General features: G+C 44.8%; 1 protein-coding gene across 8 annotated transcripts in view; it reads left to right on the top strand.

The window, feature by feature from the left end:
• PEX5 (peroxisomal biogenesis factor 5) overlaps positions 1-23,969 on the top strand; it is a 35,990-nt gene that overhangs the window by 6,319 nt on the left and 5,702 nt on the right. For 4 of the 8 annotated variants that reach the window (XM_058282711.2, XM_058282708.2, XM_058282710.2 and 1 more), the window contains exons 6-17: positions 1,763-1,868; positions 2,358-2,448; positions 2,851-2,961; positions 3,202-3,294; positions 3,664-3,783; positions 11,406-11,549; positions 11,740-11,810; positions 12,210-12,422; positions 12,758-12,923; positions 13,227-13,384; positions 13,564-13,784; positions 20,207-20,706. In XM_058282711.2, the coding sequence (XP_058138694.1) occupies positions 1,763-1,868; positions 2,358-2,448; positions 2,851-2,961; positions 3,202-3,294; positions 3,664-3,783; positions 11,406-11,549; positions 11,740-11,810; positions 12,210-12,422; positions 12,758-12,923; positions 13,227-13,384; positions 13,564-13,765 (1,475 nt within the window). In that variant the 3' untranslated portion in view covers positions 13,766-13,784; positions 20,207-20,706. Of the gene's footprint in view, positions 1-1,762; positions 1,869-2,357; positions 2,449-2,850; positions 2,962-3,201; positions 3,295-3,663; positions 3,784-11,405; positions 11,550-11,739; positions 11,811-12,209; positions 12,423-12,757; positions 12,924-13,226; positions 13,385-13,563; positions 13,785-20,206; positions 20,707-23,969 lie in introns of those variants that run through there. The other 4 variants (XM_058282714.2, XM_058282709.2, XM_071210156.1 and 1 more) reach the window with 4 other exon arrangements.

The following is a 23,969-nucleotide window of genomic DNA, read 5'->3' on the forward strand; positions in this document are numbered from 1 at the left end:
CATTAGCATTCAGGACAACTCCAAGTCCCAGATGTGCCCCCACAGCACATCTCTTCTTTCTTTTCGCTGCCCTCAGTAACTCCCATGGCCACTGTCTCCACATCAATGATACGGTTTCTTCAATTGCTAGAGTCCCAATAATTCTATAATAGAATACCAGTAAGTCCACTCTAATCCATATTTTAATCCTCCATCCTGTGGATCCTGGGATGGTGATGTCCACTCCACCTCTAACTTGAGAGGGGGCTTAGATCCCACATGGTTGATGGATACGATTCTCCTGGTTGCAGTTGTAGGCACTCTTGCTTCCCTGGTGTGGTGGTTGACCATCTTCTCCTCCCTGTTAGCTGACCGGGTAAGTCTAACGAATGGGAGAGTAGGTATTGCAACTCTGCTGAGGCTCAGGGCCCAGCAGGCACATGGCCAGTCCACAGATTCAAGTCTCCAGAGTATATACCAATGCCAGTGTCAACCACAAGTTATTCTGAGAGTCTTGATCCATTTTTTTTTTTCATATTTTGAGTTAACTTTTTTAGATGTTGAGGTTACTTGGTTGATATTATTCAGGAAAAGTCTCAGTTAAAATAGAGTAGAAAGTTATTCATTAATATGGGGGGATAAATTTGCCTTCTCTGTTAAAAGTAACAACAGTCATATCTTTAGATTAGGGATGAAGACACGATGTCCATTTCACTGTCTGGTTTGTACTGAAGTGGACGCAGGATAGAAAGATATAAAGCACTACAGGCTGGTGCCTTCTCTGTGTTTACTCACCCCTTAGGCCTCACTGAATAGATCTCACTGTTCTTTTTTCCTGGCTCCCAGGTACTGAAGGGCAGAGTCTGGAGATTGAGAAACAGTTCAGCACCATGATTCAGTCTCTTGCCTTGCTGTTTTTTTCTGATGTTGCCACAGTGCTCTTTGTCACTAGAGCTTCTAAGACAATTTCTAGAATTAGGCTTGAAAGTATAGCCACTTGAAGCTAATCAGAGGTGACAAAGTCAGAGTAGTGACTGCCTCTGGAGAGTGGCAGTGGATGGGTATTGACTGAGGGAGTGCGGGGAGCTCCTGTAGGAGTTCTGTAACGTCAAATGGCTGGCAGTTCTCTCTGTGTATTTGTTTGTAGGAATTAATCCAGAAGCATACTTGGGTTTGATACACGTTTTGTACTTTGATGTTTGTGTGTTATACCTCAGTTAAAAAGTGAAAAAAGCAAAAATAAAACAAAACATCCAGTGGGAAGAGTGGACCCTAGTATCTTTAATTCTAGCCTAGCACTCTGCCCTTCAGAGTCTCTTGGTGGACATACTAAGATGAAATGAGGCCCCTTTTGTTGGGAGGTTGTGAAGTCTGGGTAGAGGTTCTGATAAGGGACAGGGCTACTTCTGTGCTCCCATAGCTCTTGACGGGTGCCCTGTGGTTCCTCCGAGGAAAGTGAGCCCTGGTGCCTGCTATTTCTCACTGAGGTCTCTGTGCTGTGAGAGGAAGGGTTTGGTCCTTCATCTTTCCCTGAGCCTCCTTATTTGGTCTCTGGTTCTCAACTCACAGTAAACTTCTGCCCTAGGTCCCTGGGGAGTGGGTAGGATATTGAAGAGGATATTGAAGATTTGGTAGTAGTTTCTTTTGACCAGGGATCTCTGAGGGAGCCACCAGGGTGTCATCAGATTTGGCATGGTGGAGAGAATCGATGTATGTAGTCCTCTCCCTCTCCCTGATCCCTCGCTGAACGCTATGTGAATCCCCATCTCTCTGCTCCTTGCAGACTCCTTATCTGTGTCGCCTGCCCGCTGGGCTGAGGAATATCTGGAACAGTCTGAAGAGAAGCTGTGGCTGGGAGAGCCTGAGGGAACAACTTCCACTGATCGCTGGTGAGTCCAGCTATTTCTTTCTGAATCCCCGTGAGAGGAGTATCGGATGGCTTTCCCAGCCTCCCATAACCTTCTTGATCCATGCTCTGAAACTACCTTGCAGTCCTTTCTTTTTCTACTTTAGTCTTTAAGATTTCCACTTGTATTATTACCCCTGTCAATTCATTTTTTCAAACGCAGTCAGGAATCCTGACTGTATCCTACTAAAAGTCCATAACTTTATGTACCCGCTTTCCCTTTCTGATGCAAGCTTGCTGTTCTCTATTCCTTCTCTCTCCAAAGATACGCTTGGGAAAGTGAGAGATAAGAGGATGCAGCTAGTGCTTTTCCACTCCCGGATGTTGTAGGTCCTCAACAGGAGAGTGGATTGGTTGTGCCCTGTCTTTCCCCCATAGGAACTGTAATTGCCATGGGCCAGGAGTGGAGAGTAATGTGGGGCAGGTGGTGGCAGATTAATGTGTGAAACCAGCTTGTCCTTTCCTGTACCAGGAACGATGAGTATCATCCCGAGGAGGACCTGCAGCACACGGCTAGTGAGTTTGTGGCCAAGGTGGATGACCCCAAATTGGCTAACTCTGAGGTGAGCCACATCCCACTGCTTCTTTGCTCAGCAGACTGGTCTTGGAAGGCAAGAGTCTTGCTTCTCTTACCCCAGATTAGTTTAAAGAGAGGGAATGAAATATAAAGTCTTTTCCTTCCTGTCTGGAGAATGGAGACGGAGGATCCTCCTTTCCTCTTCCAGTATTCTTTCCCTTGTTTCCTTGCTTACTAATTCCTTTCTCTCTTCTGGTGTCTTCTTATATCTTTACAGCCAGAAAGCCCTTTCTTTTTGCCTTCTGATTTTTTTAGGGTCTTTAGCATAACTTGCCTGAAGCTAGAGATGCTCTGGGGGAGGGGAGAGTACAGGTCCTCTTTGGCATGGATGAGAGTGCACACCTGGAGGTCCTCTCCCAAGTGGCCTATATGTGTCTCTGTGCCCCAGTTCCTGAAATTCGTGCGGCAGATTGGCGAGGGGCAGGTGTCTCTGGAGTCCGGTGCAGGGTCGGGCCGAAATCAGGCAGAGCAGTGGGCAGCAGAGTTTATACAGCAGCAGGTAGGAGGACACTGTCACATCCTGGTCCCGCTGCAGAGCCAGCTGGTGCCCCAGGTCATGGGTTCAGTGTGGGGAAGGGATTGTTTCAGCTTTTCTTGGTAGCATCCAGGTCTGGAGTGGGTGGGAAAGAGATTGGAGAATGTCCTTCCTCTCAGAAGCATCCAGGTTGGTAGTGGTTAGTGGATGTTTAGTCGGTAGCACATTGGTGGTGGTGGTGTTGACCAGCCTTTTTTGTCACAGGGTCCATCAGATGCCTGGGTTGACCAGTTCACAAGTCCGGCAAATACATCTACCCTTGACACGGAGTTTGAACGAGCCAAGTCAGCTATAGAGGTGAGAGTAGGTAGCACAGGAGCAAGCACCCAGGAGGAAAAACTCCTTTAGAAAGTGGGTATGTGAACATCAAGGACAACGATCATTGTGTTTCATAGCCTTCCTGGATCATCTGTGCAGAGTTGCCTGGTGGGGGTAGAAACCTTTTAAAAATTCAGACTTCTAGGCTTCCCCGCATGTTACTGAATGACGATCTCTGGGAGTAGGATTTGGGGATCTGCATTTTTAAAAAGCTCTTCATGTGATTCTTAAGCCCATTGAAGTTTAAGAACTCTGCCCTAGGGAATCCATCCTAGGGGGGCTTAGGGTGGGTAGGGGTGGAGGTGGTCCCGGTGAATCTCCCTTTTCCATCTGCCTTCCCTTCTACAGTCTGATGTCGATTTCTGGGACAAGTTGCAGGCAGAGCTGGAGGAGATGGCAAAACGGGATGCTGAGGCGCACCCCTGGCTTTCCGACTATGATGACCTCACGGCTGCTTCCTATGATAAGGTAACTTCTAGTTTCTCAGCTTCCATGATTTCTTCCTTTTCTGGTCTCCTTTAATCCTAAATTTGAAGGTACTCACTTAAAAAAATTTTTTTTAAAAACTAAGTGTTCATTAGAGAGTACAAAAAGCAGTATATGCTTTGGATACCCATTGAGCCAGTTTGGGCTCTGAACAAAGGAGCTGAATGTTTTGTTCCCCCCATTCTGTTGTTTAAATGAAATAATTTAAAGAAGCCCTGTATTTAAGAGAGATGATAAGGACTTGAGCTACTGCTTCCCTTAAGAGACATAATAATTTGGGGAGAAAAAACAACCTTGCCATCTCTTTGAGCATAGACAGTTACCTGAGCAGGGGCAAGAACAGAGGTCTATAGAAATAGACTTGGAGACTCCCACTCAGCCCAGACATGGCGGTCATTTTTCAAGTACCATTTCATCCTTACCAGCATTTCCAAAATTGTTTTGAGACTGGTATTATGACCCAGAAATAAGGTCTCTCTTGGTGAGTGTTCTGTGTGCACTTGAAAAGGATGTGTACTTTGTTGTTATTGGGTGAATGCCAGTCAGTTCCGGTTGGTTCAGAGTGTTGTCCAAGTCTTTCATATACTTATTAATTTTCTGACTACTGATTCTATGATTTGTGGAGAGAAGGGTATGGAAATCCCTGACTATAATTGTGTGTTTATCTGTTCTTCTGTACATTCTATTGTTTTTTGCATCGTGAAATTTGGAACTATTATTAGGTTCATAAGCATTTAGGATTGTTATGTCCTCTTGACCAATGGACCCTTTTATCGTTATGATCTACTATTCTTTATCCCTAATACTCTTCTTCATTCTGAAGTGTACTTTGTCTAATATTAATATAGCCATTCCAGTTTTCTTTTGATTAGGATTAATATGGTAAAACTTTTCTTTTACTCTTTTGTTTTTTTTTACATTTTTATTTCAGTAACATATATACAGCCTAAAATTCCCTTTTTAACCACTGATATATAATTCAGTGGATTACATTTACAGTGTTGTGTAACCATCACTATCATCCATTACCACGTTTTTTCCATCACCCCCAATAGAAATTCTGCACCAATTTAAGCTTTAACTCCCATTTCTGTATCCCTCCTCAGTCCCTGGTAATTTGTCGTCTAGTTTCTGACTATATATGACTTTGCTTACTCTAATTTTTTCATATCAGTAAGATCATACAATATTTGTCCTTTTGTGTCTGGCTTACGTCACTCAACATGATGTCTTCAAGGGTCATCCATGTAGTTGCATGTATAAGAACCTCACTCTTTTCATGGCTGCATAACATCCCGTTGTACGGATATACCGCATGTACTGCATTTTACTTATCCATTCTTCAATTGATGATCACTTGGGTTGCTTTCATCTTTGGCAGTGGTGAATAATGCCTGCTATGAACATCTGTGTGCAAATACCTGTCAAGTCACTGCTTTCATTTCTTTCCTTTTTTTAAAGCAGTTTTATTCACACACATACAATCCATCCAAAGTGTACAATCAGTGGCTCTCAATATAATCACAGAGGTTTGCTTTCATCACCACAATTTTAGAACATTTTCATTGCTCCAAAAAGAAAAACCCCATCCCCCTTGTATCCCCCTATTATTGCCACTTAGCTTTAGTGTGGTACTTCTATTACATTTGATGGAAGAATATTAAAATATTACTGTTCACTACAGTCCATAATTTATTTTTTCCCATATAACACCCTATTAACACCTTGTTATAGTATGTAAATTTTTCGCTATTATATAAATCTTACATTTGTACATTAACCAAATACATCATTAGTAACAGGGTTCACTATGTTATATAGTCCCATGTTTCATCCTCTAGCTTTTCTTCTAAAGACATACACAGCCCTAAACTTTTCAACCACAGTCACACACACACTTTGGCACTGTTAGTTACACTCAATAATGTACTACCATCACTTTTATCATTTCCAAACATTATAATCAACCTTATTAAAAATTCTTCACAAATTAATCAACCCTGTGGGATTGCTGGGTTTCATGGTAATTTTGTTCTTAAATTTCTCAGAAACCACCAAACTTTTTCACAGCTGCTGCACCATTTTACATTCCTACCAACAATGAATGAGTGTTCCTGTTTCTCCATATCCTCTCTGTTACTTGTTTTTTTTTTTTAATAGTAGTCATTCTAGTGGGTGTGAAGTGGTTTTGACTTGCATTTCTTTGCAAAGATGTTGAGCATCTTTTCATGTGCTTTTTGGCCATTTTATATATATTTTTGAGAAATGTCTATTTAAATCTTTTGACCGTTTTTTTGATTGGGTCATTTGTCTTTTTGTTGAGTTGTAGCATTTCTTTATAGATTCTAGAAATTAAAATCCTTACTGGATATGTAGTTTCCAAATATCATCTTCCATTCTGTAGGTTGTCTTTTTTAAATTTATTTTTTACTATTTATTTATTTATCCCCCCCACAGCTTGTTCACTGTCTGCTCTGTGTCCGTTCACTGTGTGTTCTTCTGTGTCTGCTTCTCTCCCTTGGTTGGGTCATCTTGCTGTGCCAAGCTCTCCCAGGGGCAGGCCATCAGATCTCTGCGCGTGCAGGCGAGCCTGCCTTTACAAGGAGGCCCTGGGACGCGAACCCAGGGCCTCCCATATGGTAGATGGGAGCCCAGTTGATTAAGCCAGAGCTGCTTAACTAGGTTGTTTTTTACTGTCTTGATGAAGTCCTTTGATACACAAAAGTTTTTAAGTTTGATGAGGTCCCATTCATCTGTTTTTAGTTTTGTTACTTGTGCTTTTGGTACAAAGTTTTAGAAACCATTGCCTAACACAAAGTCCTAAAGATGCTTCCTGAAGGGCACTCACTTTTAAATAATTCTTTTTAAGTTCTACACTCTTCCCATAGATACTAGCCACTTGCCCCAATTTAGGGTTTTCAAAGAATTATATTAAATATTAGGAAAATTTCCCATTAGCCAGTGGTGAAAGATGACTTAATTTTGTATATAGTGTGTGCTGTTAACTTGTTAGCATATATTTTTTATCAGGGCTCATACCATAAAAACAAATCTACCTGTGGATTGTAGGGTACTTGGGGATGTGAGTTGAAGCATGAGGGAGAAGGGAGAGAATTGCTTAGTTTTTTTTTTTTTTTTTAAAGATTTATTTATTTTTTATTTATTTAATTCCCCTCCCCTCCCCCGGTTATCTGTTTTTTTTCTGTGTCTTTTTGCTGCGTCTTGTTTCTTTGTCCGCTTCTGTTGTCGTCAGCGGCTCGGGAAGTGTGGGCGGCGCCATTCCTCGGCAGGCTGCTCCCTCCTTCGCGCTGGGTGGCTCTCCTTATGGGTGCACTCCTTGCGCGTGGAGCTCCCCTACGTGGGGGACACCCCTGTGTAGCAGGGCACTCCTTGCGCGCATCAGCACTGCGCATGGGCCAGCTCCACATGGGTCAAGGAGGCCCGGGGCTTGAACCGCGGACCTCCCATGTGGTAGACGGGCGCCCTAACCACTGGGCCAAAGTCCGTTTCCCATTGCTTAGTTTTGAAAAGATGCAAAACAGGACTGGGCAGATGGGTAGTGATGTCTTTTTTTTTTTTTTTAACTCAGATATTGTTGGGAAAGGAATCAGGGACTAGAACCAGGGCCTGAGATACAAAGCAGGATGCTGGAGAGAGAGATTGACATAATAAGGGACCTGTGCAAAGACTGGGAAGAAAGAAGTTCATGGTACCATAAAAAAGGCTTGGTTTCAAGAGCCTGTGAAAAATTTAGAGCTAGAAAAATATGATTTTTCTTTTTCCACTTTGATTTCCTATATATTTTTCCTTTTTTCTGGGAACTATTATTCTGTGGTATAATAGAAAAGAGAACTTCTTGTGACCCCGCCTATGTTTTGCCAGAAAATGAATCCCTTCTATAGAATTCTAATGAAGAAGTACTTTGGAAATGCCCGGAGTTAAAACTTACTAATGTGTATTAACAATTTGATAAATTGCATAGGTACCATCAGTTTACAAATGGCAAGTTATGTATTTTAGACCAAAATTTTCAAGCTTTTGAAAATGTAGACATAGTACTAATTTCAATGAGCAGCACTTTTTCTTAGAATTTATTCTGCCCATATTTATGACATGCTGGGTAGAATACTTTTTTTCATTAAAAATTTAGAAGTAGGTTTGTTTTTAGATTCTTGAGCCCTATTTGATATCATTGATACCTTGGGATATTGAAAAATTATGATTGGAAAATCTTGCATTAATGTTCCACAAAAATACATTGTACTCTTTAACTCCTTAATAGTGAACAATTCAGATTCCATCTGGCTTTATGTTAACTAACAATAAATTATATATCAGTAATCTTTTTTTTTTTTTTTTTATGTGACTCTGACTCTGATTGTCAGATAAACTCCAGGGATCTCTTTGAATGTACCATTTTTTATTGGTAGTCCCTAACTTTTCAGAGGCATCTTAAATCTATAGCTCCAGCACATATTGTAGACTGTTACTGTTGGGCAGAAGGAGAGACACTTAAAGTTATGCCAACCCACTCCAGTGCAGGCGTTGGGGTCGCCAGTAAAAAGCACAACTCACAGAGGCTCTGGTGGAAAGATGTTTTATTCACATAGAGAAGAGAGCGAGCTTCATTTCCTCTAGCCTGCGGGCCTCAAACCTTGGCAGGGAGATGGTCCCCACACAGCATCCTCGCTTGTGTTCCTTTGCTGTTGCAGTGGAGGAACTCTGCTCCCCTCTCCACCAGGGACAGATACACCACCAGGGTGTGAGCTGGATGTCCTAAAACATGCCCACCAGAGTCCACCTGTCCCCAGGGAATGTTCACATAGATAAACATACCTGGGGCAGTGGGGGAAGGAATGTACCAACAGTCCCCTTATCTACTAGGGGTTTGTGATTTATCCTGCTGGCTGACACACCTGGTCTTGAGCACAAGGTGTATTAGTCGGTCCCAGGGAAAGGCAGCAGGCCACGCTAAGACTGCCCCCTACCACAATTACCGTAAGAAACTTCTGTGATGGGACAGACTCTTAGCAGTGATCCTGTTTCTGAGTATGAGCTTATGAAGTATTGGAGAATGCGTCAGACATAGTGACTGGCTTGGGTTAGACTTTGCAGGCTGCAGTAGTGATGCCAAGCCTAGATGCTGTATGCTGTGGGTTGTTGAGGGTTCCTCCAGAGTCCTCTTTTCCTATCTGTGCAAATATTCTAATTTTGAAAAATTCTTCTGTGATTAGTAATTGACGAGATCTCAAGGATAATAGATAGCATGGGCAGGGGGTTGCTTAGAGAACCCTAGACAAGAGGATGGCATTGATTTGTTGCAGCATCTACTTGAAGACACATGAAAAGCATTTGGATCACTTCTGGCTGTCATATATAGGAAGTATCCAGAGCAGTGAGGATAATACCTATTTATGGCCATTATATTAAGCCTTTTGGTAGGGTTGGTATATATTCTCATTTGTCGCTCTCAATAGCTCTGAAGGGCAGGAACTACTTTCACTAGGAAATTGAGTTATAGGTAATAATAATAATCTGTTTCCTAGAGTGTGGCTTAAAGTGTGGATTGGTGATGGATAATAGTTGAGGTTGAATGCAGAAAGATTTACTTTATTGAACAGGGGTTGAGAAACTGGCCCATGGGCCAAGTCTGGCCTGCCTGTTTTTATGTGGCCCACAAGCTAGGAATGGTTTTAACATTTTTAAATGGTAGGAAAAAATCACAAGAAGAGTAATATTTTATGACATGTGAAATTATATAAATTCAAATTTCAGTGCCCACAAATAAAATTTAATTGGAGCACAGCCATGCTCATTTGTTTGTGTATTGTCTGTGGGTTCTTTGTGTTGTAATTTTGGAGGTGAGTAGTTGTGAGAGATCTGCATTTATCATCTGACCCTTTACAGGAAAAGTTTGCCAATTCCTGGTTTAGGGTCATCTTATTCATTTTATGCCTTCTGTATTATTGTATTGTACAGAGATGTCCCAAGAATATACCTATTCTCAACATAAACCTAATTTTAATACATTTATCCTAAACCCATCTCCTATAATGTATTTTGCTTCTTTAACTTCCATTTTAACTATTTTCCTTTAGTAATAAATAATTTGCTTCTGATAACTTATGGCTCAGAACTTTGCTGGCAAGAGTTAAGTGTTTCTGGTTCTCTTCTTAAGCAGTTTCACCATAATGATGTCTTTAATATGTATAGTTTCATTCTCATTTGTCCTTAACTGAATTTAGAAGGGTCCTGCATGGTATTTTGTATCTTGTTTATATGTGGTATACATTGTCATGATGGTAACCGTTTATGTCCCCAAAATGAGCATTTTATTTGCTTGCCCTGAGGCATATGCTTATTTAGTGACTCCCATGTTATCTTATTACCTCTCTGCTTACAATAAAGTACCAGGAGACAAAGCTTTGCAGAGAGCATCGTATAATTCTTCTCTCAAAGTAGAAATTCTCAGCTAGAAGTGGCACTGTACAGAGAGAGCAGTGTCTTTGCGAAGTGTTCTCTGCCATTGGGATTTTGAGATCCAGCTTTCATTTACTACCAGATACAGATTGATGTTAATAATTATTAAGAATGAAATTGAGGGAATAAATGAACATTTCAAAGTGCTTGAGCATATGCTATCCAGTCAATGTGTACAGTGATTCTGGGTTAGGTAAGAGCTGCAGCTGAATGGCAGGGCCTTGGGCTCCAAGTTGCATTTCTGTTTTTTTTTTAAAGATTTTCTATTTCTCTCCCCTTCTCCCCCCACCCCCATCCCCCGTTTGTCTGCTCTCTGTGTCCGTTTGCTGTGTGTTGTTCTGTGTCTGCTTGGATTCTTTGTCAGCAGCACCGGGAATCTGTGTCTGTTTTTGTTGCATTATCTTGCTCCATCAGCACTCCATGTGTGCAGTGCCACTCTGGGCAGGCTGCACTTTTTTTGCACTGGGCGACTCCTTACGGGGCGCACTTCTTGTGCGTGGGGCTTCCCTACGCGAGGGACACCCCTGCATGGTTTGGCACTCCTTGTGTGTATCAGCACTGCACGTGGGCCAGCTCACCACATGGGTTAGGAGGTCCTGGGTTTGAATTCTGGGCCTCCTGTGTGGTAGACGGATGCTCTATCTATTGAGCCAAATCCGCTTCCCCAAATTGCATTTTGTTTGTACGTTATCGCATTATTGCAGGATACCGAGACCACTCTTTGAATAGCTAAGGAGAGCTGATCTCATTACTGTAAGTAGGTTCTGCTAAGAAATATGTTCTTTCCAGTGGTGAGGAGTCAAGGATATGGAAATGCAAGCCTATAAAGACTTCCTAAAATAAGCTTATTCCCAGCATGGATCAGGGTTTGTAGACTTGCATAGCTTTCCAGTTATCATGAACAGGAGAGGACAGTGTGAGCAAAATACTGAATGATTTTACTGTAGTCACAGATGATCTTTTATAGTACGGAGAATTTGCTACATTTAATTCTGGTTCCCTTTTGGGGGCCTTTGACTTCCCTTTTCTCTGCTTCTACCTTGGTTGTCATCCTCCCATCGCTGCTGCTCCGAGTGTGATAGCTGTCTTGTAGATGGTTCCTCACTTGCTTCCCTTCCTTGTAGGGGTACCAGTTTGAGGAGGAGAACCCCCTCCGTGACCACCCGCAGCCTTTTGAGGAAGGGCTGCAGCGACTTCAGGAGGGGGACCTGCCGAATGCTGTGCTGCTTTTTGAGGCGGCCGTGCAGCAGGATCCTAAGCACATGGAAGTGAGTGCCTTATTCTGATTTCAGATTGGGCACCCGTCCTCCAGTGTGGAAAGAGCAGTGCTGACGGGTTAGGGCCTGGATGATGGCTTAGGTGGGGGAGTGGGCATGAGATGGTGAGTGGGGAAGCCTGAGGGAGGAAGGTTGGAAAAGAAGAATACGAGGGTGATGGAGCCTGCCACCTTCCCTCCAGGCTTGGCAGTATCTGGGTACCACCCAGGCAGAGAATGAACAGGAGCTGTTAGCCATCAGCGCGCTACGGCGGTGAGTACCCTGAGAGGTGGGCGTGGTTCCAGGGCTCCACAAACGGCCTTTAACGTGATAGGGGCCCAGACCCAGATCTTGCCTTTTATTCCTCGCCGCTAGCTGGGGTATTTTCTCATGATGAAACTGAGGTTTGGAGTGAGTTGGTGACACCTGGCTCCATTCCTTTGTCAGCTTTTGATTTCATTTGTGGGACCCCAACTGCTTTGTTGGCTGGTGAAACTTTCCCCTTCTCAGATCTGTAAACACATGTCGGAGGATTCCTCTGTATCTTAGTCTGAGGGGCCTGGGCAAGCGAAGCTATGTTAGCTCTGTGTGTCAAAACTTGGGGGGCTCCCAGGACTTGCTGGGTGCTGGAGTCATTGCTGATACCAAGTCTGCCCACCCTGGTCCAAACAGGTGCCTGGAGCTAAAGCCAGATAACCGGATGGCACTGATGGCGCTGGCTGTGAGCTTCACCAACGAGTCCCTGCAGCGACAGGCCTGCGAAACCCTGCGAGACTGGCTGCGTGCCTCACCTGCCTATGCCCACCTGGTGGCGCCTGGCGAAGAGGGGGCTGGTGGGGCGGGCCTGGGCCCCAGCAAGCGTATCTTGGGATCTCTGTTGTCTGAGTGAGTGTGAGGGGTTCCTGGGATGAGGGATGATACCCTGCGTCCCAGTGGGAGGATGACCTTTGGCTTGGAAGTTCCGCTAGATTGAGCCTCTAGGATCCAAGAGTAGGATGGAAAATCCAAAATCAACTTGGAGGAGGTCTCCATCCTACAGTGCAGTGTTGGGGTGAAACAGAAAAACAGCTGCTACATTGGAATTTGGGAATAGGAGGGTTGACTGGTAGATCACTAATTCTAGGGAATATGACTGACGACCTGAGGAGTTAGCTGGGTGGATAGGAGTACAGGCGTATCCATCCACCTCCTGTTTTTGCCCTTGTTTCCTCCTCATCCAGCTCCCTGTTTCTCGAAGTGAAGGAGCTGTTCCTGGCAGCGGTGCGTCTGGACCCGGCCTCCATCGACCCTGACGTGCAGTGTGGTCTGGGCGTCCTCTTTAACTTGAGCGGGGAGTATGACAAGGCCGTGGACTGCTTCACAGCTGCCCTCAGCGTTCGTCCCAATGTGAGCCTAAGGGGAGAAAAGGAGACGGGGGTGACTGCCCTGCTGAAGAACCTCGTTGGGGCTTGTGGAGTCACAGGGGAGTTCGCTACAGCGTCCCGCGCACTGCCTGCCTTGGGAAGAGTGGGAGAAGGAGGGGGAGGGAGGGCCGAGGGTCACCTGGACACGAGGAGGTCTGCCTGGGACAGGGGCTTCCACTGTGGTCACAGCGAACTGTTGAGGGGGAAGGACACAAACGGGTATGATGCAGGGGGAGGAGTGGACTGAGCGTAGCTCACGCTCTGACCCTTGTCCACCCCCACCTAGGACTATCTGCTGTGGAACAAGCTGGGGGCCACCCTGGCCAATGGAAACCAGAGTGAAGAGGCAGTCGCCGCGTACCGCCGGGCCCTCGAGCTGCAGCCCGGCTACATCCGGTCCCGCTACAACCTGGGCATCAGCTGCATCAACCTCGGGGCCCACCGGTGAGAGCGTGTGTAGAGGGATGAGTGAGGGACCCCCTCCTCCCTGCCTTTGGCCCTAACTCCTCACTCTCTGAGGCTCTTCAGCCCCAACCTTCCCTCTCCACCTGCCCACTGACCTGCCTCCTTCCTCTGCTGTTCTGTGCGCCGGCTCTCAGCTCTCAACCCTCCTCTTCCCACAGGGAGGCTGTGGAACACTTTCTGGAGGCCCTGAATATGCAGAGGAAAAGCCGGGGCCCTCGGGGTGAAGGGGGCGCCATGTCGGAGAACATCTGGAGCACCCTGCGCCTGGCGCTGTCGATGTTAGGCCAGAGCGATGCCTATGGGGCGGCTGACGCCCACGACCTGCCCGCCCTCCTCTCCATGTTTGGCCTACACCAGTGACAGTGGGATGGGCTGCCCTGTGAGTGTCCACCGGAAGGGGTCCCCGCTCCGGACATGACTCCCTCTCCCCAAACGGACCTACCAAGGGGGTGGGCTGATGACCGCAAGCGGTTCGGCCTCTGAGGAGCTGCCTCAGAGCAGGGGCAGGCAGTCTGTGTTCTCCACCCTGCACATTGGTAGGAAACCGAGCTGAGTTGTCCCTGAGGCCCTTGCTAATTCAAGGGCTGTACAGCCAGCTGCAGATCTCTTTGCTCATCATGCCCTTTCTCGGTGCTGCTTTTTGGGTAGGACCCAAAGGTCTGATAGGGCCTACCACACTTGTAATGTCTGTCTTTCCCTCCACTTTTACTGGGAATTGATAGTAACACAGCTCCCTTGGGCAGCTGTGTCTAGGAGGCTCTGCTCCGAGCACCTCTAAAGATGATTACTCCTGGGACGGGACGTGTGAGGGGTCAGCCTGGTTGAGTAACTGTTGGAGGGGCTCAGCAGAGCCGTGTTGGTAAGGGTGCTCGGAGTGCTGTCGTTCTTGGACCTCTCCTGGCTGTGAGCTCGCCTTCCCCGCCAGTGTGATGCTGCATGCGGTGACGCTGGGACTGCTAGCTTAGGGGCCTCGGGAGCTCAGGCGTGGGTCATCGAGGGGCCAGGGTCAGCTGCTGCAGAGTGTTTGGGTGTGAAGTAGGAGGAGGGCTCGTTTGTGGAGTGAACCTAGAGGGGCCAGGTGGGATCAGCGTAAGGGCCCTATTCTGGGCTCTTGGGTGGGCTGAGGGCTGTGGCGAGTGAGTGCTGCAGTCCCTCCTCCTAGAAAGACCTGCCCGTGGGAACTGAGCTCGCTGTTCTGGAACATTGGTTCACAAATTGCCATCCTGCCAAAGTCGTAGTGGAGTAGGGGGTCCAGTGCTACCATAAGCCTTTGCTGTACTTCTTGAAATGTTTCTGGGGGAGAGTGTCAAAAATTTTCCTCCTGCCATTACCTCCACAAGGTGAAGACTGAGGGAAGATGAGGGAGCAGCTGGATCTTCTCATCTGCCCCCGGCGTGGGGAGCCACACTAACCCCAGAAATGACTGCTAGCCTCATGCCTTGTCTTCTCTAGCTAGCGATCAGATAGATTTTTTTTTAAACTACCATGGTCCCAGGGTTTCATCCTGAAATTTATTTTTCTTTGTATGAATATGTGTATATGATTTAAAAATAAAACTGTAAAATATTTGTATGAAGAATAAATGGAACTGATGTGGGTGTGAGTTGTGCTGCTGGTTGTGATGTTGGGGTGGTGGGAGGTGAGATGGCCTTTGGAGGGTTGGTATCCAACAGTTTTCCTCTTGAGTTTTTCAAATTTTCCATCCATCTACCTGGTAATTATTGAGCAACTAATATGTGATAGGTAGTATGGATAAGCTGGGCAAGGTCCCTGTCTTCATGAAGCTTAAGAGACGGGGGTTGATAACCATGTAAGTTTTTAATTTAATTTAATTTAATTTAATTTAATTTAATTTATTTTTTATTTCTCTCCCCTTCCTCTGGTTGTCTGTTCTCTGTGTCTGTTTTGCTGTGTCTTCTTTGTCCGCTTCGTTGTCAGCAGCACGGGAATCTGTGTTTCTTTTTGCTGTGTCATTTTGTGTCAGCTGTCCACGTGGGTGGCGCCATTCCTGGGCAGGCTAAACTTTCTTTTGTGCTCGGTGGCTTTCCTTATGGTGCGCACTCCTTGCGCGTGGGGCTCCCCTACGCGGGGGACACCCCTGCGTGGCACGGCCCTCTGTGCGCTCATCAGCACTGCGCATGGACCAGCTCCACACAGGTCAAGGAGGCCCGGGGTTTGAACCGTGGACGTCCCATGTGGTAGGCGGACACCCTAACCACTGGACCAAGTCCGCTTCCCCCACGTAAGTTTTTAACACCTGTGTTACTACTACGGAGGAACAGACAGGGTGCTATGTAACAGGCTGGTATTGTTTTTATTATGAATTACATGGGAGGACTTAGATAATTTTTTCAGTGCTTAGGGCTTTTTGGCTCTGCCTGGTTTTATCAGGAACTGTATCAAGAACTTTAAGCACTATTGTTAACTTTTGATCTAATAATTGCCCTTCTGGGTATCTATCCTGGAGGAAATTTTTAAAATATGAAAAAATACTTATATTTGGAGGTAGATGTCATAGTCACATTAGAATAGAAAAAAAATTGTCTAAAGAGAATTGTTTAAATTATCTGTCCAGATAGTGAAATATTATGTAGCTATTCAATTATATTTATGGAACAATTTCCAATGACAATAAAAATGTTACCAATATAATGAGAAAAAAAAAGCTAGCCAATTACAGATTATCTCAGGGAAAAAAATGCTTTGGTATAAGTCTACTCATAAAAAAAATAAAGAACAAAACACCAAGTGGGGAGGGGCTGGAGGCAGCAGTGGTATCTGCTCACCCCTGGCGAGCATGGGCAGCTGGTACCCTGGGCTCCCAAGGGCAATTGGCTGGGCAGGCCCAGATGGCAGTTTCTGCACTATGTAGATGCAAGAAGGAAATAAGTCTGGCCAGTAAATGACAGCTTGAGAGTTGAGCTAACTTCTGGTGTCAACTATTGTAAATCTCTAGGTTTGTTTCACCTGCTTTTGGTAGTTCGAAAGGTTTCCAAGAGGATGCTTGACTTGCATGGTCAGTCAGGTACCTCTTTTGACCAAAATCAAGTTCAGTGATGTTATGGAGCCCCCACCGTGTGCCAAGCCCTGTCTGAGGCAGTAGGGACGCAGTTCACAAGATGGACAAGATCTCTGCTCTCATGGCTTCCCTGGGAGATGGGGGAGACAGAACAGGTTAAAAAGGTGATTTCAGCTCCTTCTAAGTGCTGTGGGGAAATCAGAACGTCAAGGTGTCCTGACAAGTAGAGGGTGGGGTTGCAGGGACAACATTAGGTGGGGTAGTTGGGGAAGGCCTTTCTCCAGTGCATGAGTAACTGAAGTAATTGCCTAGGTGATGGGTGTAGGGACAGAAACGGATTTGGGTTGAGACTTTGGCACTTCTATTCACTGCCACATGTTCTGGACACATGTTCACTGTCTCTAAAAGTAGAGAGAATAATAATTGCTCTGAAGGTTCTTGGGTGGATTAAATAATATATGCAAGGCTTCTAGCACAGTTCTGGTCAGCTCCTTTCCCCCTGTACAGCCTTGCGTGACATCACAGGCAGCTATCTGCCATCTCCTCTTCAAGGGAATTACAGGACAGAACCTGCATGTGGCATTGCAGGGGAAGAGCATTAGGGCAGGGTGAGCAAGTATGTGCCACGGCTCTGACCTGAGGCAGAATGAGCCTGTGCATTCCTGCAACAGAAAGAGGCTGGTGGGGCTGGAGAGTGAAGGAGGGAAGGAGGAGGAAAGAGTCAGGGACCATGGAAGGCAGGCTCTTCTCCATTAGGATGACGAGTTGACTTATATTCTAAGTGTCACAGGAAATCTCTGAGTGTCTTGTCTTTTCCCCTTTCCCCCTCTCCCAATCCTGTTGTCTTGTTGCTGTCTGTGTCCATTTCTCTTTTTGTGGACAAATTCAGTATGTACTTTGTAGGTTCCACTGATAGAACTTGCTGCTGGATTGGATGTGGAGGGTGGAAGAAAGAGGAATCATGGCTCCTAGTTTCTGGCCTGAGTAACTGGGAGAATGATGTGGCCATCTACCAAAAATGAGGAAATGGGTGGGAGGAGCAGGTCTGAGAAGGAAAATAGAAAGTTCTGTCCTGAACACATTAAATTGGAGTCTGAGATCTCTCCAAGTAGAGGGAACACATAGATAAATTGGATATATAAATCTCGGGAGAATCCAGGAGGTACATAAAATTGAGAATCTTGTTTATTTACGTAAGACCGTATTTAAAGCCATGGGACTGGTTGTGAAAGCATGTACATAGGGTGCAAGGCCGCAGAACAAACTCACTATCAAGCATACTGAATCCATTGAGGCAGCTGTTCCTGTAACATACAAATCCCTAGAGACTGCCTTTGTTTTAAAAAAGATCTGAGTTGCAAGTTTTCTGTAACTTTAAAGAAACAATTTAACTTTTAGACCAAGTTTTTCTGTTTATAGGAAGAAATGGAAGTGGCACATAGTCCCAGTGCTCAGTTTGGCATGACCAGAGCATTCTCCATCTGCAAGTAAAGCAATGGGAGGGGACATGATCCCAAGGCTGCTTGGTGAGGATGGGAAATTAGTTTGTGAGGATGAGAAATTAGTTTGCTCAGACGTCTCCATGGTGGCTGACTCTGGTTGCTGGTGAGCCATCTCCACAGCCCTGTCAGGAAGACCCAGACAAAAACACAAGCCTGAACAGTGCTTGAACGGGCACCATCTCCCGAAGTTGCCCTACGATTTCTGGACTGACATACCTCCTTCCTTTTTTTTTCTAAAGATTTAAAAAATGTATTTATTTCTCCCCACTCCCTCATTGTTTTGCACTTGCTGTGTCTGTTTGTCTTCCTTGTTTCTTTAGGAGACACTGGGAGCTGAACCCGGGACTTCCAATGTGGAAAGGAGGCACTTAATGGCTTGAGCCACCCCTGCTCCCAGCTTTGTTGTGTCTATCATTATGCTTTTCCTCCCCATGTCTCTCGTTGCATAATCTTGTTGTGCCTGCCCATTGCGACAGCTTGCTGTCTTCTTTAGGAGGCGCCGGGAGCTTCTGCTCCCTGCTTTGTTGTGTCTCTCATGTTTTTTCTTTTTGTGTCTCTTGTGTCATCTTGTTGCGTCAGCTTGATGTGACTGCCCATTGTACCAGCTCGCTGTCTTCTTTAGGAAGCCCTGGGAACCGAACCGTGACCTCCCATATGGTAGGCAGGGCTTAGTCATCTGCGCCACATCTGCTTCCCCCCACCCCCGCCCATTCTAATGGTCACCTTCTTAGAGATGTGAGTGCCTTACATCAGCTTCAGGTTATTCTTTCAGTCCAGGAACACTTGCACTTAGAGGCTCTCCTTTCAGGTTTCTTCTTGATAACTCCCTCTCTTATCTCAGCAGAGGGTCCTGTAGCTGAGTTTACTGAGAATGAAGGTCTTCAGGCAAGAGCTGTAGAAAGGTCTCACCTGACACCTATAAACTTATCTCAACCTGTATCTACTGGGATCCTCTTCCCTGTGCTCAGGGGGAAAATGATTTTCCTCCTCCTTAAGGATGATCCTTTTTTCCCTAGTTCTCAACCTAGCCATTCCGTCTTCTCAGGACCTTGCTGATCTGGCCTTTCTCTTTAACTTCTCCCTTCCTACTCGCCCTTTCCTTTCATCAGATAAACATGCTCAACTATTTGCCATCTTAAACCGAACAAAAACCTGACTCCTTGACTGACCAGCCAAACCAAATAACCCTTTCTCAGCCCTGGATTCTGCCTCCCACCCTCCTCACAGCCCAGCTTCTTGAAGGAGTGGTCCATGCCTCCTGCCTCCCCTCGAGTTCATTCCATTTGCCTCTCACCCATCAGTATAATTGATTACAATATCCAACAGTTCTCACTCTGTTGTTTCCTGACCTCATCCTACCACTGAGACTGCTTTTGTTGAAGTCACCAGCGATTTCCATATATTGCCAACGCTAATGCTCACATTTATTTCTGATCTTAGTTGAGCTTAGTTCATCTTGAGGTGGCTCTGCCACACCTGGTTGTGTAGGTTGTGCACTGCACCATTCTCTGGGAATGCCATTAATGGAGTCCATGGGAATGATGCTCCCTGGAGTTGTGCAAGTGCACAGTCTATGTGGCTGTACTAAGTAGCCTTGCACTGATGTTCACTCTTTTAAACCCTCTTTCCTGCTTCTGTTATTTCTTCTTTCCAAAGGTTCTACTTCTCAGTCTCCTTTCTGTGTCTTTTTAAGTCTATCTGCTCCTTAAATGTTGAATTCCTCAGGACTCTTACTTGTCATTCTGCTTTCCTAGCTTTACGGACCCTTTGGTGGCCTCATCCACACGTGTGGCTTTAACTACCATATGATGCTGACGACAGTCTAATCTCCTCAGATAAATTGCACGTTATGTGCTCCCCAGCCACCTTAAACTCAGCAAATTCAAAAACAGGAATTTCCTTCCAAATATCTGTTCCCCATTTTATATGCTCTTGGAGAAAACAGTGAGTGGGTGTGGACCTCTCCTTCTCACTCTCCAGTAGTTCACTCTGGCCTCCTCCATCTAGCTCACAAATGTCCTCTGATTTCTGTGCCTTTGCTATTACTTTGGTTCAGGGACTTACCTCTTTTGGATTACTGTGATAGGTTTGTTTTTTTGTACTGAAACTAATGTACTTCCCTTAGGTCATCTTTTGACTTTTCACAATTGTGAATGACATGTAGAAGTTTAATTAATGCCAGCCGAATGAACTAAATGCATCCTGGAAATGTGGGCTGAGAATCAGGAAATGCTAAAGGAGCTGATCTGCATGTGAAAATGATGTTTTGGTTCTTTCCAGTTTCCTCTTCCCCCAGATGGAGAAGATGAGATGAAATCCTTGGCCACTGTACCTTTCTCCTGCAAGGGAAAGTGTCCTGAAACAGATGGGTACTGTGATGATTTGGAGCTATGTGTACCCCAGAAAAACATGTTCTTAAGCCTAATCCATTCCTGTGGGTGTGAACCATTGTAAGTAGGACCTTTGGGTGAGGTTACTTCAGTTACGGTGTGGCCCACCTCAGTCAGGATGGGTCTTAATCCTATTGCTGGAGTCCTCTACAAGCAGAGTGAAATTCAGAGAGAAGGAGAGAAACCACAGGAAGCAAGAAGCTGAACATCGAGGGAAACTGCAAGAGACGGGAGAGGCCAGTAGACACTGCTTTGCTGTGTGACAAGCTAAGGACTGAAGATTGCTAGCAGCCACAGTCTTTGGGAAGAAAGCATCGCCTTGATGATGCCTTGATTTGAACTTTTTCCCAGCCTCAAGCCATGAGTGAATAAATCCCATTGTTTAACCTAGCCCATTGTACTCTTTGGTACCCAGCCCAGTTCAGGTATCAGCAGTTGTGTGTAGTGGGAAGGAGCTCTTGAAATGTGTAGCCTTGCAGACTGTACCATGTGGCAAGAGAGCCTTGGATAAATAGTGAGGATGACCCGTGGGAGGGGACCACCTGGGGGGTGACTAAGGCTGTGGACATCTCTACTGGGAATTGAACCCAGGATCTTGTACATGGGAAGTAGGCACTCAACCACTTGAACTATATCCACTCCAGCACAGCGCTAATTTTTAAAAAATATGTTTTTAATTTATTTTTAAAGGATACTTAGATTACTATATAGCACTCTTGTTGTGCCTGTTTTCATTCATACAGGCTCAGCAGGAGGAGGAGAGTGTTAGAGCAGAGCTCAGCCTTGGCTCACAGCCAGCTGACAAGAGACTCAGAACTTTAGGAAACAATGAACAAAAAGGGGAAAAAAGGGAATTCTCAAGAAAACACCACTAGAGTACAAAAGGACTTCCTGGAACTAAGAGACATGATTTTCTAATTAAAAAATGCAATAGTGAAACAAAAGGCAGCTGATCACTGCTGAGAACCAAATTAATTATCTGAAAAATCAAGCACAAAAATATTTCATAACACAACAAAAACATAGACATAAAAACTATGAGAGAAAAGACAAGGGATTAGGAGGACAGATCTAGGAAACCTAATGTACAAAATAATAATGTACAAAAGAAGAACAAATGAATAAGCAAACAAGTAATAGAAAATGTCCCTGAGCACAAGATTTGGTTGAAAGGTGACACTGAGTCCCATCCAAGATGAATTAGAAAAACTCAGCATCTAGCTGTATACTGGTAAAATTCCCAAAACCCAAAGACAGAGAAAATCCTATAGGCTTCCAGACAGAAAAATATCCTGACAATTACTAGTGTCTATCCATCTGCCACCCTAGTTGCTGGAGGACAGTGGATGGTAGCCACGGGCCCCAAAGCCAAGCACTACAACCTCAGAGTCTTGTGACTAGCTTGTCATGGTTCCTGTGTCAAGGTGAAAGAATGATTTGTGGATTCAGTACTATAGTTGAGAAAAATACTCGAGAAGTATTTTCATGGCAATCAAAAACACCAAGTTATGTTCTACCCCAGAGAAAAGATATTTCTATTTTGGTTGGCCTGGAACAATAGTTGGCAAACTTTTTCTGTAAAAGACCAGATAGTAAATATTTTGGGCTTTAAGGGCCACACATTCTGTATCACAACTGCTCTGCATTTGTAACTGCAAAGGCTACCATAGACAGTATGTAAAAGCATAGGCATGGCTGCAATCCAATAAAACTTTATGAAATTAGGCTGTGGGCTGGATTTGACTTATAGGCCATGATTTGCTGACTCTTGACATAGAACATAAGAAAAAAATGGTGAGAAAACCTGGTGAACAATGTGTGACTTGCCTTAAATGGCAAAAGGGACTTTGTAGAAGTAAGTTAGGGACCTTGAGATGGGGAGATTATCTTGGGTTATCGGGGTGGCTAAGTGTAATTACAGGGGTCCTTATAAGAGGAGGCAGATCAGAGAGTAGTAGGAGATGTGAGGATGGAGATGAGAGACTGGGTGATGAAGCTATGAGCCAAGGAATGCAGTTGAACCTTGGAAGTCAGATAAAGCAAAGAATGAATTCTCTCTTGGAGCTACCAGAAGAAATTTCTGGGCCCTGTAATCCACTTGGAGAGATGTCTTATCTTTCCTAGCACAGGTTAATACTATCTTTATGAAGCTGTTCCAGAAGCTCCTGGGTAGAACAGGCCACCCCCACTTTCCTTAAACACTGATTTAAGTTTAGTTGTTTTTATATGTCTGTCTAAGAGATGGTACATTTTTTGAGGGCAGGGACTACATTTTATTTGGTTTTGAATCTCTAGTGTCTAGAGCAGTGCCTGGACAATGATGGACTACTATACACTTAACCATGTAGTAGCCCAATTGTAGCTATTGTGCCAGCTGTGGTATCTTTCTTAGAACAATTCAACACAGCCTCTGGGACTGGGTACATGTCTATTAGTATGGTAAATGTTTTATTTTAAAAGAGTACATAAAAGAAACAAAAACTGTTCATATTCACCTGGAAGGGACATCAGTTCTTCACTGACTTGCCTGGATCTATGTTTAACTCTTCTTCTGCCCTTAATATATTCCAAAGGGATCTTTAAAAATTAAAAAAAAAAGTATTTTATTTTTTTTCCTGAAGATCTTGATTGTCTTCATATTTCACAGTGTATAATGTTTGCCCATTATATTGATGATAACATGTTAGCTATTTGTAGTAAGTAGGAAGTAACAAATACTCAAGATGCTCTAGTAAGATACATGCATGTCAAAGAGTGGAAAATAAACCCTACAAGGATTCAGGGACCTGTCACAACAGTGAGGGTTTTAGGAGTTCTTAACATAAAACACATTATTGCAATTTAGGCCAGCTACCATAAGAAAAAGACACGCTGCATATACTGTACTGTGAATTGTTGTCTGAACCATTCATCAGATGATTTAGAAGCCTGTGAGTTTTGAGTGAGGCCCCGAGCAAAAGAGTGTTCTGCTATAGCTCTAGGCTGTGATGTAAGTGTCCTAGCCTCTTGGACCATTTGACACAACAGATCCAATGTTGGCAGAGGTGTCCATGCAAGTAAGGATACTGTGTGGAATCTCTGAAATGTCCCAACTGAAGATTTGCAGGGCATGCTCTATGGTTCAGGAGTAAGGCCAGGCCTTCAACAACGTCTGAAATCAGCAACCAGCATGATTCTGGATTCTAGTAGAGACTGAATGCTTGACCATGAGACATTAAATGCCCATGTAACTAGAGCTGTCCATCATGAACTGGATATTGTCAACTCTACCAAGTCATGACATAGGGTGGGGTAAAGCAGCAATCCATTGTATGATGAAAATGTTGTATTTTGGATTGGGCCTGAGCAGGTTCCATGGACAAACAAGTGGTCTAGACTGACATGTGACTGATTCTTCTCCCTTGGTTTGCACCTATGGCCTCATAGCTGTTGGAGGAGGGAAATAAAACCACATGAATAGAGTAGCTTCATATATTGGTGGTAACCAGAAATGATTTGCTGCCACACTGGGGCTCCATTCACTGTTGTTCTAAACTACTGAAGTGGTGTGTGTGTGTGTGTATTTTTCCAGAGGATATACATGGAAACTTGGGCAGTGATGACTGACTTGGCTGGTTGGTTGGGGACCTAGAAGGAGCAAGATTGGAAGATAA

Source organism: Dasypus novemcinctus, chromosome 20 (assembly GCF_030445035.2).
Source record: "Dasypus novemcinctus isolate mDasNov1 chromosome 20, mDasNov1.1.hap2, whole genome shotgun sequence".
NCBI classification, from domain to species: Eukaryota; Metazoa; Chordata; class Mammalia; order Cingulata; family Dasypodidae; genus Dasypus; species Dasypus novemcinctus.